The sequence below is a fragment of the Eimeria necatrix genome, genomic scaffold, assembly GCF_000499385.1.
Source record: "Eimeria necatrix Houghton genomic scaffold, Enh_scaff20, whole genome shotgun sequence".
Classification (NCBI taxonomy): domain Eukaryota; phylum Apicomplexa; class Conoidasida; order Eucoccidiorida; family Eimeriidae; genus Eimeria; species Eimeria necatrix.
The window spans coordinates 90006-104443 of NW_013655111.1; the positions used below are offsets into that span (position 1 = coordinate 90006).

Consider the following 14438-nt stretch of genomic DNA (forward strand, 5'->3'; position numbering starts at 1 on the left):
TAGACTGACCAACTGTGTTTATTTGCTAATATATGGGTACCTGTGCTCAATTAGTAGTGTAACGAGCACTTCAATCATGTGCCATAAGCGGTTCCGACACCTGCCGCTCGCCGGCGTAGTTCACGTCTAAAGGACTCTGCTGAGGGCAGACACAGCGCAGTGTAATGATGGAGCCACTAGTCTGTAGGTTTACGTGAGACTCCACTCTCGTTAGCTAATATACTCAGGGGGTATGGCAGCTCTAACGGTAGTCCTGTGCTGTAGTGCGCAATGCGAAACGGAGACAACGACTTAAAAGGGACGGGTAGAGCAAATGATCAGGTTGAGCAGAAGTATTCTCTGGTTCATCTTTTCAAAGAAGACGTATAGAGACGACTTTTCATCTCAAGTCTTTTTCTCAGCTACGCCTACCTTGAAATAGTCCACTGCACGTCCGTTACACTATGGCGGCTGAGGCAGAGGATGGTTCGGCACTAGCAACGCGGGAAGCTACAAAGGAGAGAACATCTAAAAGAAGCGTCACAGACGCGTATCCTGTCAGGTTTAATATCCCCGAGGCTGACAAGGAACCTGGCTCTCCCTTAAAGGAGAAAAGTGTACCACGGGGCCAGGCCACCGCCAGCTTGCTTCTAGAAGCGCCAGCAGGCCACAGCCAAGATGCTGCGAATGCTCCTGGAAGAAAGCCCACTGTGCACCTCGGTGCTGATGGGCGTCCCCTTCCCATACTGAAGGGAAACAGGGGTTTTGGCTATGCCCAGGCGCGGCGGCTCGTAGAACAACTGCGAGTTAAATTCGCCTTCGACAGGAATGAGACGCGCTTCTATTGCCCAGATACAAGCGAACACGCTGAGCCACCTCCCGCTCCTGCCGAATTAAGAGGAGCCGTCCTAGGATTTCTGAAATCGTCCAAGAGGGTAATTCAGGAAGCACAGGAAATTGCTGAAAGCGCCGACCACCAAGCCGAAGAAACCAAGAAAATTGAGGAAGAACTGACATCAATGACACAAGAATATGTGGAAAAGCTTGAGAAAAGAAAGGCCATCCAGAAAGCAAAGGCTAATCAAGCAATCGTCGTATCCTCCACGAGGCCCCAGCGGCGTTTCCTATGCTGTGGTGGCTCACCAGTAGTGCCGTGAAGCCACCAACGCATGAGCCCCTTCATCACTTTTGTGTCTCACGCACATTGAACAGGCACAAATCTATAGCTCCGATGCAGCGCACTGAAAAGAGCTGAACAGTTTTCGCTTGCTGCTGCCACGAACGTGCCATTAAGAAGATTGCTTTTGATACGAGTCTCAGCACACTCCTTTCCCGAGAGGATACAGTAGTTGGTGTTGTGGTTGAACAGCAGAAGCCATAAACTCTACATATGTATAACACTGTTGAGCTTGGAAGTAACGTACTAATACGCCAGAGTAACGCTATATCCCTCTGTCTGCCAACACTGTACCAGCACAATGCAACTACGCGAAAGAAATGAAAGGTGAACACCGTGGCTTTGCATTAGTACTACGCACTAAGCAGTTCCTATTAACCCAGCTGCCACCCACTTGGCCAAGCCAAACGGACTACTAATGATGCTCTGCATTACTATTCGTGCAAAAAGTATGGGCTTGCCCGCTGGCTATTCTTGTAGAATCTTTGATGCTAAGGCAATGCTGCGTGCAAGACAAAAACTACAGGCTGATGTGAAACGAAACAAAGGCGGCCTGTTCAGCTGAAGTCCTTAGAAAACACTACAGAAGTCCCTGCAGCGCCTTCTCTGCCTCTCGGCGAGTGCAGCTGGCACGGGCTACTGCTTATGTGTATCCCCGAAAGTTCACCAGCAGCAGGAATCATTAACTCAATCGGTCTTCTCCAGCGTTCCTTTCTCAGAAACGTAAATTCCATCCAAAAACTTCCGGATATCCTTGCGGCGCACCAGCGTCGCCTGGTGGATGAGTGCGGCTGCAAAAAAAAAAGCACAGGGGACGCGAAACTCGACATATGCAGTTTCACTAAAACACAATCGGATGCACGCCACTTTCCCAAGATGACCCTTTATAATAATCTACTACGGCTGCAATGCAGTTCAGCTGCAACTGTTCAGCAGTAAAGCCTGTAGGATCACCTGAACGGGATACCAACTCCAGGTCTGTTCCCTTTAGAGCTATCTCATCCTTGACATTCGTGCTCTTTTCACAGACAACGCCCGGGAGAAGCTTGACGATGCGGACACGTTTCTCTCCCAAGAAGTTCCGGATCTCCACAACTTTGCCGCCTTCAATGATATTCAGGTTGATGGGAAAGTGTGAGTATACGAAGCGCATCTTGTACTCAAACTGTTTCGTCACCCCCGTAAACATGTTGTTTAAGTGAGAGCAAACAGTGCGCAGGCACGCAATGTCTGACTTCTTCCCCTGCCACGTTGCCACCTTTACGCGTTTGGCATCCTTAGTGGTGTGCAGCACAAGAGGCAGGTGACGAAAGGTCCGCTTCAGCTCCCCGTGGGGCCCCTTCACCGTAACCTCCCTACTCCGGACTGAGACGGTAACTGCGAAATGTAAAGAACTCACAGCACTTGCAAAACAATGTCAAGCGACGAGCAGCCTTCCATCGCATGCGTTCACACTTTCGGTAACACCAGTAGCAAAGCGCTGACACAATTTACAGAAAAGCCCACGACTGCTGCACAGATATCAAAGTCAAGAGGAAAATATATCACTGGGGACAAATATATCACTAAAGTCCGCCCCAGCACGGGACTTTCATGAAAAGCACTCCACAGAACAAACTGCGGCCGCATTCCTTCCAAACAGCAGCAAGTGCGCGTTGCGTAACTATGATGTGACAAGGGGAGGAGCTACGGAAATGCACATGGCGAAAACCACAGGCCATGATGCCTTTCTGTTGGTACCCCCACACTGCCGCGAGCGGCAACTTGAGGGATCGCAGACCTTCGGCTTGATGATTAAAATCATGCATAGCATGAACTATGTGATTTTAGAAAATGCTGAGCAATTCAGTCGTCAACATTGCCAAGCTTTGAGTGACTTCCCCGTGGCCGCCGTCGCCACGCCAGAAAACCAAGAGCAAGCGCCCACCAACAAGCCACTGGGAAACAAGCCATTATATACTTGATGTATCATCAACACGAAACAGATACTGCTTCAATCAAGAAGGTAGCAACAGCGCATAACAGCCTCTGCAATGCGGAGTGGGGTGCACTGCCTACCCCCGTCGGGCACTCGGACGCTCTGCTCAGAGTACACCGTCTTCATTTTCAAAAGCAGCGTCAATAAAGAAAACACCGTCGAGGACCGCTTAACTCAGTGATTCCTCCCTCGTCGTCATTCGCCTGCAGCTTCTGTTGCTCCCCGCAACAGGAAGGCAAGCGCATGCGTGGGGCTTTGGGGCGGGCCCTTGTCGTAGAGCAGCTCGTTGATGAGCTGAGTATTGGCACGAGCTGTATGATGTGTGATACCAAAAACTGAAAGGAGCCACGATTTCATTCATAGGTAGACTATTGGAAGTGCGGTAACACATGGTGTTTGCCACATGCGTTTGCGTCACCGTCACGTAGCACTAGACAGATGAGGTTGCAGCGCCACAGTTCCTGGATCTGATTCAGTCCGAATTCTGTAAGATACGTTACGTTAGACCATGAATAGAGCATTGAGGCTCTTTTCTGGTAATATCAGGGCGCCACAGCTGCAGCGAAACGTGAGGGGCCTGTAAAAGAGAGCAGCGGATTGTAGGGGCTCGCGCTGTAGTAAATCCCGGCAATGACTGATATAAATCAAACTAAATGAATTTCACAGCATGATGTATATATACAGGACTCTGATAATGGTTTGATGCCGCGTACTCCACAAGGCATGGCTGTGGCGATCTCTACAGCGAATCCTAAGCCCAAAGCATGGGGCTGACAGTCCTCCTGTAGCTAACCAGAACCCTGTGCACGCCTAGAAGTCAGGCGTTTCGAGAAGAGAACATTTCTGTTTTTCCTACAGCCCCCTGCTCTCCTATACTGAACATTTAGTCTGTACGTTTATAGTGGCTGCGTGTGGACCGCATCTTAAACAACGTTTGTAAAACGCAGGAACTTTGGCTTTGTTTTGTCACTCCCACAAGGTGAAGCTCACACTGGAAGAGAGGAAAATTTAAAAAACTAGCCCTAGCCGACTACAAACAGCCACAATGCAACGTCGCATACCTCACGATTAGTAATATTTACTCGAAGCAAGAAATGCCTTTTTCTGCCTCATGTAGGCGGTGATGAAATATTCGTGGTATGTGAAGAGCATAATTGTGAAAAACTTACGAATCTGTGGTGTAGAAGCTCGCCAAGTGGTGTGGATACAGATTCGTAGACAAGGGAACGCCAAAGGACAAGAAGGCATTTACGAGATTTTGGTCGGAAATCGCTTGAGCTGCTGCTCGCTCATCGCTTTTCCGGACTACTGGACACCTCAAATAAGCTGGAAGCCAGCCTTGCGCGGAAAGGCGGTCTTCTTCGTCGGGTGTTAGGGCTGGAACTGCCGTCGTTGTGGGGTGGGTGCAAGGCAATGATTCTGCAGGCTCCTCCCGTCCCATGATCAAAACTCTACCGTTTCGCCCTCCGTGATTTACATGTCTAAACCGGGGGGAGTTCGTACGCCTCATGCTTTTCCACGGTTTTCCCCCACTTGAACAAAGCTGTAAACTGTGCAGTGTGCTCCTCGATTTCATCCTTCCACTTTACACTAGCCAGCTACTCTAGCAACTTAGTTCGTGAATGCATACATAAACCACCACTGAGCCGCGGTTTCACCGCTTCCCAGTCACTCACATGTATGATGCCCATGAGATATATTTATTGTAGCGCGAAGAGTCCATAGGGTACACCAGGAGCTCCTTGCTCTAAACATGGGGTCGCATCGTATATCGGTAAAACGCATTTCTACTAACTTCAAGAAGGCCCTCATGAACCTCCCGTCCTCGTGCTTCAGAAGTTTCTGATGCGTATCTTAATTATTATGAGTCAACATTCTTTGTATAAATCCAACTTCGGCGTCTGAGGTCAGAAGGTAGATAGCCTGCATCTAGTTAGCCGCAGAGCCACCAGCGAAGACCGAAGACGCCGTTAGCCACCTACCTACGCATCTTCGGAGGCTCCTTAGGCCACTAAGCAAAGCAACCTTCTGTTGCATTGCTTAGTGGCCTACGGGGCGAGGCTTACGCTGTGTGAGTGTGCTCGTTATGGGCTTGTTTGTTGCCTCAGTGACTCGCCCGTTATGGCGCATATCCCGCTACTAGGGAGGCATTCCCAAGAGGCCCCTGGATGAGCGATCTTATTGTAGAGTACGCGGCAGCATACATCCTTCAGAACAGCACGACTTGTGGTGCACTAATCCGGCTTAGTCCTTTAGTATTTTCCCAGTGATGGGTATCCTAGGTGCCCTTCTGTACCACGCATGAGTGATACGAGCATCTAACGAGGCCACGCAATTATATTAGGAAAAACAGAGACCCTCTGAAAAATAAGGTAAACGTGATTTGCGGCCGCAAAGCCTGACTGACTCCTTGGTCCGCACAGGCCCCTTGCTTGCTACAGATTCGTTGCCATCCGCACGCTTGCGACGCCGCTAGACGTTGCACGGTCTAGCCAGATTCTTTGTTCTCTCTTCTTTATCATATTTGTGGCTAGTTTATGTATATGTCAAATTTAGTATGGATGGCCTCCAAAGGCCATTTCTGGGGCCAAATGTAGTTCCCACCACCGCCGCAATAGACCTCTGAGAACTCTCGACCTCCAGGCAGTGGTACGTTTCAGGATGGCGACATTTCCATGGCTTGGTCCAAGAGTGTCTAATATTTATTAAAAACTTGCGTTAGCTTCGACTTTAATGTACACTTACGCTAGAGTGTCTAATATTTATTAAAAACTTGCGTTAGCTTCGACTTTAATGTGCACTTACGCTTACGCTCTGCCGTTTTCGCAAAGCTCTAACGTAAAGAAACACCCACACAAATCTCATTCACAGAGGTCTTAATAGCATTCACAGAGGTCTTAATAGCCATAGCGGCATAGGTCACCGCGTGTTTACGCCCTGTGTTACTTTTGTGTCGAATCCTACACACTCATCTGAAGCTAGGCATATCCAAACATTCTGCACTGGGTGCTCTGCAACTCGGTACGAGTCCCTACGTGCCGTTGTGGAGCATGTATGCTGAAATACTGCTTTTTGTAATATAACAAACAGGTGTGTCACTGTGTTACGCCTTTTTGCTGCGTGTTCTCCTTCATATCCTTCACTCAGCCCTGCAACACCACCACCAGGACAGGGCCCCCAGGGCCCCGAATGCGGTTGGAATTTTTCGCGCGATTTCTGTCGATCTTATGCAAATCATTTCACGTAATAAATGTTCCCCCTTTCAAACGTACCATGGTCTTTTTAGGTGGACTTCCTCTCTGTGGGGGCTGATGTGTCTGATCCAGCGTATGCCTGCGTCGTTATCGTTCGTGTCGTGACAGGCTCAGTCGTGTCCTGTAAAGAATTAGGTGGGCTAGTGCCACATGGACTGCTCTTACTGTCATTATTGCTTAAAATGCGTTTGGTTCTCCCGTAGGGCTGGCGTCATGAAGTTTGGACAGAATGTGTTGAGGGAGTTCCACGGCCCTTGAATATCAATTGAACTTCTAATTTCATCAAGTGCCGTGCCACTGAAATAAGAAGTGACCGTTGTAGTCTGAGCCAGCAGACGCCTTATACCTTCTGTGGCTTCACGCATTGACACCCACTTTGTGGCGGGAGAACGCTGCCAATGTACGCTGCCGCAAAAGTTGAGCACCTAACAATCATGCGGGATACAGTGGATTAGTTTGCCGTTTTCTGTGTACGGGAAGCTGAAGGAGTTGGAGTATTTTCTGTGCCCCAGAGCTCCAAGGGCGCTGCTTTAGCGCTGACTTCTGCAATACCGAAGGTGCCGCAGACCATGCGGGAGGTCTTGCGGCATGGACAGAGCGAGGAGGAGTCTGACACTACTTATGCATCCGCCGATGTTGCCAGGCTACATGCAGTGGCGAGACGCATTCAGCTGAGGGAGCATGCGAGTAGGCAACAGCAACTCCAGCTTCACAAGCAGCTGCAGCAGCAGCAGCAGCTGTTGCAGCAGCAGCAACAGCAGTTGCACCAGCAAGATGCGCTGCTACGCCACCAAGAACAGCTCCTTCGGCAGCAAGAACAGCAGCTCTCTAGCCGCGAGACTGAAGCGAGGTTGCTGTTGCGCCAGGTGAGTTTGCTGCAGCAGCAGCTGGAAGAGAGGGCGGACCGCCTTGCAGCAGCAGAAGGGAACTACCTCGATGTCACGGCATCTTTACAACAGCTGAAACAGCGCGTAGCCTTGGGAGATGAGGCGAAGCTGTTTGTTGAGGAGGTGCGGCAGCAACAACAGCAGGATACGCAGCATCTCTATGCAGAGGTTCGTCGCCTTAGGCGTCAACTTGCCCAGTGCATACGTTTGTCAGTTTCGTCCGACGATAAGGACAGAAGAGAACAAAACTTACGGGAGGAAGATGCAGACCTAGATAAGGAAAGTGTTCAGAGGTGCCACTTGAATGAATCATCTTTGGGGCAAATGGCGACTGGCGAAGGACAACTGCAGCAGCCAGTTGCAGAGCTTTCGCTGCCTTTGAAAGGGAGTGAAGGGGCAATTCTTAGCCCTTCTACATCCGTCGGCATTTGGTGCTGCGCTGAGGCAGCAGAGGCTGCTTCATGCACGGCTTGGGGCTGCAGTGCTGGCTGCAGCTGCCACAGTGACTCGCAGCACGAGGCGGTGGTGGGTGAGTTGCGTGAGGCACTGCATACCTGCCGCTGCGCTGTCGATCAGAGGATCACTGACGAGGCAACAGCCACGTCAACGGCGGCCGTCGGGGCTGCATCATTGGCTATGAGGGAAGTGCTCCAGCGCTGTCCGGCATCAGGGGCTGATCCAGAAATCGTGGACATGCTGCTTGAAAGGTTGAGGGCAGAGAGTATGCGGATAAGGGTGTATTCACAACAAAGGCACGCAGCTTCTTCTTCAGCGGCAGGGTCCAGCACTGAAGGTCAACTGCAGCTGCAGGGAAGCCTGGCAGCAATAGATGAGCCGATGGAGAGAGAGGCTTATGATGTTCTTGGGACTGCGCTTCCGGACGTGGTGTTGCTGCCTCTTCTCGGGGTGCAAAACATAGCGACTCTACTCCGTCTGAAGCAACAGGCTGTCTTGCTTGCCAACTCGCGCTGGCTGCAACTGCTCAGGGACACAGTAGGCAGCAAATTTCTTGAGGGCAGTAGCTGCGTTGCTAGCAGCTGCAGCAGCAACGGCATTCTGAAGGAAAAGGGACAAATGGAGATGTCACCACAAGCAGGAGCAAATAAGGAGAGTAGTACGGCTCCGCTTGTGCCTGCTGGGGAGACGAGAGGGGAATCTCGGCAGCATATGTTGTTGCAGCTGCTGCTGCGAGGATCTGGCGGAGTAGCTGCTGCAGCAGGACTCCTGCGAGAGGGCGCTTCCCCACTGGCGTTTCATGCGTCAACTTTGACTGATAGAGAGTCAGGGAACAACGTCTTCCATCTCGTCTGCATGAGGCAAGCTAGCTGCAACCACTATGGGGCACTGTCAATCAAAAGTTGACCCCAGTGGGCGCAGCCATACAGTAGGCCCACTGCACGTCTTAGTGTTGGTAGCAGTTGCTGAGACGCGATTGTTTGTGAGCTGGCAGCTCTGGATTTCTTTGAGGGAGTTTTGGCTGCCTCCGCGCCTACCATTTTGTGGGGCTAGTCGAGGGTGCTGCACTTTTGACTGTCTACCTGAACCGACAAAGAGGGTCAGACTATGAGAACGTGGTTTGTTCTCTCCCTTCAATAGCGCTAGCTTGTGGATTCTGGTTGGCCTTGTATTTCTCTTCAGGAATCTGCCACAGCTGTTTGGCACGCTCAGTCTCACGTCGCTCCCGTGCGAATTTTTCTACGCTCACAACAGAGAAGGCAAAACGCCTGCTGATCTGCTGCCTCTTCTGCTACCTCCTTACGTGGAGGAACTACGCGAGCTGCAGAAAACTGCAGCAGCAGAACTACAGCACCGAGCCGAATTCCAAGACCAGGTCACATTGGTTGCTTGTAACTTAAGGGCCTGGAGAAGCGTAGTGTTTGAATATGCGGCAAAGGCGAGTCCATTATTGTAGGACTGCAGTTTCTGTCATGTCCCTTTGTAAAGGATACTGATCTAAAGAGCAGCTCCGAGGCTGTGTCACCACGCAGCATGTACAGTCGCTGCTTGTCTTTCAACAGATCCTCATTGGCGCCTGACATTAAAGTTGCGCGGCGATTCCGTGCGGATATGCAGGCAAGCTCGCTGTACAGACAGCATCGGAACGAGGCGGCACTTGCTCTTTATACGGAGGCATTGAAGCTACAACAGCGGCTGTTAGAGAAGCAGCAGCAACTCGATGGGATTACCGGTGGTGTCAGTGCTTCTAATGTTTCGCTCTTAGAGAACACAGCGAAGCTTGCTTTCAACAAGGTGCGGAAGAGAGCCTCGTTGAGAAAATGATCGCTTTGCTCTGTCATTTGAACTGGCAGTGTGCAGATTCCTGTACTTGCTGGAGTCTATGATTGGGAATGGATGAGCTGCGGTGCAACACCACTGCTGCCCTCGGGCAATGCTTAGCATCCAGAGAATTTTGTGTTAGCTGCGCTTTGCCTTTTGCTGCTCTTTAGGGGCGAAGCGCCCTTCGTCTTGGTCGCTGGACTTGCAGCCTCCAGAGCTGCATGCTCTGCATCAGCATGACCCCAAACTACAAGGCCGCATATGAAACTGCTGCAGAGGTTGGCTATACAAAGGGAGCCACAGCTCAAGCAGGCCTGGCTTTGCGAAGTGCACAGATAGCAAAGGACACGTGAACTTCGACGGAGAGAACCTTATTCAGTTCATAAAAGAGAACAGTGGTGTATTTGCACTTTATACAGCAATGTTCGAGTGTGGACTAAATTGTGTGCTTCCCTGTTAATTTGTTTTGCTCTGCCATTTGTTCTACAGGCTTGCGAATGGCTGCTGGATTTTGAGGGAGCACTAAATTACATCCAGCTCATGCGACAGAACTGCCCAGACTCTTTCTCCGCCGAACATTACCAAAAGTACTTTGTTAGCATTTCCGGCAGGCTTGAGCCACAGGAGACCTCAGCTTCTAGTTGCTCAGTGTTGCCCTTTGCAGCTTATCTGAGTTGCCACCTCGACCAACGTCGGCGGTATATGCTGCTGTAAGAAAGTGAACCATTATTAGTGTCTACGAAACAGCATTATGCTCACGTGTGCCTGGTGCGGTGCTTTGCTGAGGCAGGCGACGACTGTACGAAGCTCAGCTGCAGGCGTCGAGCTTCCAAGTGTTGGGCATTGAGAAGGGTGCCCCCAAAGCAACAGTGAATCGAGTATGCTCCAACCTGCTCTGCCAGCACATCGCTTTTGTTATTTGATGTTTTCTCGCTGTGTTCACACCTTGCTCCCGTAACCTCCTGTCGGTTGGTTCTTCAGCCTAGAACATGCTCCCATATGAGTGCCGTTCCTGAGCGAGACTATGCACTCTTTCCTTTGTCTCATATTAACTTGCTAGCTTCCGACTGCGCTTGACGTGGCGTGCAGGCGTTCCGCCGCATGAGCATTTTGTGGCATCCGGACAAAGCCTCTGCACTGTCAGAAGACCTCCGGCTCAGACATGAAAATCACTTCAAAAGGTGGGTGTGCACAAGTCAGAGTGTTCATGAGGTTGGGCGCAGCGATATTTGTTGAAAAGAAGGAACGCATTTTTACCTTGAAAAAAAGAGTTGAGGTGTTGTGCAGTAGAAGCCAGGGAGCGGCATGAAACGATGGGTGCGCTGGAAGGCGCCCTTGTTTTCTGGCTTCTACTGTGTGGTCTCAGGCTTAACGAAGCACGCATTGCGTTGCTGGATGAAAAATCCTATGCAAGGCAGCTGCTCTTACCTATCCAACCACTGTATAGGCATCCTGAGCTGCTTGTCATTGCTAAGCCAGCGCAGCAGTCGACACCGTCTCCTCTCCTGGTTCAGCCAGCACAGCTCACAGCAGAGCAGCAGCAAGACAGTCAGCACCACAGTGAACAGGATCAAACGCTGCGGGATCCGCAGCAGGAGACAGATGAGGTGGAGCCCCGTCTTGAGAAGCTGCAGCAGCAAAGGCAGCAATTGCTGCGGTCCATCGGGAGCCTCCAAAGACAGCAGCATGAGCTGCAACGCGAGCTAGAGGAGCACCAAGGTACGGCTACAAGGGAGCAGGGCTGGGCCAGCACTAGCAATTCTTTGCGGTGGCATGAACTGCAGAAGCTGCAGCAGCAACAGCATAACAAGCAGAAGAGGCTCATACAGTGCGAGACGGAAATAGACCAGTGCTTGCACAGGAAGGAGATGCAACACCAAGCCTATGCGCATAAGCAGCATGAAAAGCAGCAGTCAGACACCCGACAGCAACAAAAATACGAGGAACGGGAGCAGCGAGACCCAGAAGCGGTAGACGTGGAGCAGGTAGAGGGGAATATAGAAGAACGGCAAACAGACAACTGCAGTCCCTGTAGTGATGACTGGCACCACCCGCTGCAGCAGCAGCCTCAGCAGCGGAACCTAGAGAGATACGACGTGGAAGCTCCCGGCGTTACGCCTCCAGGCGCGCCAGTAGGAGACAGTGAAGAGCAGCCTGCCACTCAGACTGCACAGACTGCGCACTTTGCTTCTTCCTCAGCAACAACAGCAGCGGCGGCGGTCAATGAAGCTGCAGCAACTGCCTTGTCGGAGGGAGCCCAAACAAATCCTGAGGGTGACACTCCATCTTGGGCCTCTGTTACTTCCAGTGACAGTGATGCAGACGATTCCAATGCAGGATTTGCCTTTTCGGACTATGCACAAAGTGCAGACAACTCGCAGTGTAGTTCGGGATTTCCAACCACATCGACTACCGTACCAACGCCGCCTCCACTTCCGAAAGAGTCCTGCGCTTCTACCCAGCAGTGCCGGAGCTCCCCTGAAACATCGGTTGCACCTGACTCGCCGACAAAACCGACCACTATGCTAAACGCGAAGCGCAACAGGGAGTCCTCCTGCGCGAGCTTTTGCCGAACAGTCGGTCGCGGCTGCTCCAGAGCGTTCTCTGCAGGGCCTCAGAAGAGAACAGGAGAAGCAGCCACAAAGACAACAGTTGGGACGCCAGCGGCCACTGCCCGCAGGAGCCTCACCACTTGTATTTATTCTACAGCGCCGCGGTGTCCTGCAGTTGCTACTGGCACAAGAGAAGCCAATCAGCCAAGAAAAAGCACAGCGTATTGGGAAGAAACAAACAGTAGCAGCAAAAACAGCTCCAGCAGCAGCAGTAGCAGCAGCTGCAGCAGCAGCAGTAGCGACGCAAGTGACAGTGAAGAAGCCGTTTCCGACAGAGGCCCAGATAGGGCTTGGATCGAAGGCAGCGTTTTCGGGAGGAACAATTTTGCTGCCGCGGCTACTGCTGCTGCAGTTGCCAAAATAGCAGCAAGTGCAGTTCCAGCAGCGAGTGGCGGTTCGGCAAAAGCTGCCATGCAAAAGCGGCAGCAGCAATTGCCGTCGCCACCCCCCCGACGGGTAACAGCAACGCAAGGTGCGCGGAAGGACGGCAGCAGGTGTAGCAGTGGTGGAAGCAGCGGGTGCAAAACAAGAGGGACCTCAGGACGCCGTCGTTTTGTCCGTACACGGGGTTATCTGCAACAACAACAAGTTAGTCCTCACCAGCAGCGACAGGACCAGCAGGAGCAGTGTCAGGACCAGCAACAGCAGCGGCAGCAGCTCTGGAGAGAAACAGCTGGCGGGAGCGAAACTACTGGTAACACCCCTTCAACAACTCCAACCAGTCAAGCTGCAGCAGCGGGCCCGTTATCTGATGCAACCCCACAAGCAGCAACAGGAGCAGCATGGCCTTTGCCCCCTGACTTTCCTGAGCCATTCAGCGTAGAAGGCCTACCGTCGCACGGGCAGCTGGCGGGCCAAAACACAGCCTCATGGCATCAAGAGCGAAACCATCGAGACGCGCCACAGCAGTTTGAATGCTCCGACTCGGAGATTCTTGCGCACCCATTAGGAAACAAGCAAAGTGACTACGGGCGAGAGCGTAATGTCGCAGAATCTCCGGTGGTGCTTACCCAATCCTTGGATTGCCATGGCATACGACATCAGGACTCGCAGCAGGACTCTTCCCACGAGCATATGCTGCATCGGAACCTGCAGCCGCAGAACGAGTTGCAAGGGGTAGCGGAGAGAGATGGTCGCCAATTGCTCTTCCCAGAGGAAGAGCAGCGCTCGTGCTCCGCGGGAGCAGAAGAACCGAAAGCAGAAAGGCTCGCAACGCCAATCCCTGCTACCCCTCTCGCAGGTCGACCTTTTCCTGTAGGACACGGAGATGCTGCTGTGCCCGCTGAGGCAAGATGGGCTGGTTTCGAGGACGAGCATGCGAGCGATAAGGATCCCCCGCAGAGAAACTTTCGGTGGCCAGTTCCCCCTCAGTGCAGAAACACGTCCGATTCCGGCATGGGCTTAATCAATTGTTCTAACCAATCTAGTTCAGCAACGGAGTCTGTGAATCCCATGGAACCTACAGTAGCACAGGTCTCTCGAAATGGCGGAGGTACAAGCACTTCTGGAGCGCATCACTCGAATAGTGCCAGTGGGGTTTCTAGTGCTGGAGAAAACTGCGGCAGCAGCACTGGTAACCAGAGTGATGGCCGGATCGACAAAAGAGAAAGCTTTAGCGGTCGCAGTGATAGCGACCCGGAAGACCGTCCGGGTACGCTTCGGGAATCAGGACGGTGGCGGCAGTCCCTTTATTCTCAGCAGCAGCAGCATTTCCGCCGGCAGCCAAAGCATCTGTACAACTCCGCTACGCATGAAGCTCCCAGCCAAGGGAGCCCTGCTGCAGCAGAAGCAGTCATTCTTCCGCAGTTGGGGATGACTGCACCGCAGCGAAGCTCGATGCCGCTGCCGGGTTGCAGCACCACGAGTGAGAACAGCAGCGCCACACTCAACGGAGGCGCAGTACCAGCAATGGCTACGCCAACAAGACTGTTTCCTCACTGCGGCCCGAATGAAGTGGAAATGCAACATAGAGCACACAACGCATACTTGGGCTGCTCTCAAGAAACTTCTTGTAGCGCTTCAAGGGGAGCTGCTGCTGCTACATCTGGAGATCACATAGCAACCGTCAGCGACGCGTTACGAGGGTTTCAGCCCAGTGAAGACGGATTCAGTACATTAGGGGGCAATGGTCTCCCACTTCGTGGCGATGGCCGTTCAGTAGGGGATATGCCAGCACCTTTGAGCATGTGGCAGCACGTCCGCATCAGAGGGTCTTTACCGCATACCGGAGAAAACGATTTGCAACGCTTGCCGAACAGGACCGACGAAATGTGA

The 14438-nt window shown here is 52.1% G+C and overlaps 3 protein-coding genes across 3 annotated transcripts; 2 read left to right on the plus strand and 1 right to left on the minus strand.

The window, feature by feature from the left end:
* Nucleotides 1–443: 443 nt before the first annotated feature.
* ENH_00028560 (hypothetical protein, conserved) lies at nucleotides 444–1136 on the plus strand (the record flags this gene model as incomplete). Its single annotated transcript, XM_013584712.1, has 1 exon — nucleotides 444–1136. The coding sequence occupies one exon, from the start codon at nucleotides 444–446 to the stop codon at nucleotides 1134–1136; it is 693 nt and encodes a 230-aa protein (XP_013440166.1).
* A 707-nt stretch (nucleotides 1137–1843) lies between these two features.
* On the minus strand, nucleotides 1844–3260 carry ENH_00028570 (60S ribosomal protein L9, putative; the record flags this gene model as incomplete). Its single annotated transcript, XM_013584713.1, has 3 exons — nucleotides 1844–1947; nucleotides 2111–2533; nucleotides 3215–3260. The coding sequence occupies 3 exons, from the start codon at nucleotides 3258–3260 to the stop codon at nucleotides 1844–1846; spliced, it is 573 nt and encodes a 190-aa protein (XP_013440167.1).
* Nucleotides 3261–6957: 3697 nt separating this feature from the next.
* Nucleotides 6958–14438, plus strand: ENH_00028580 (DnaJ domain-containing protein, putative; the record flags this gene model as incomplete). The annotated part of the gene is made up of 7 exons (XM_013584714.1): nucleotides 6958–8591; nucleotides 8914–9169; nucleotides 9349–9525; nucleotides 10042–10139; nucleotides 10343–10430; nucleotides 10642–10733; nucleotides 10919–14438. The coding sequence occupies 7 exons, from the start codon at nucleotides 6958–6960 to the stop codon at nucleotides 14436–14438; spliced, it is 5865 nt and encodes a 1954-aa protein (XP_013440168.1).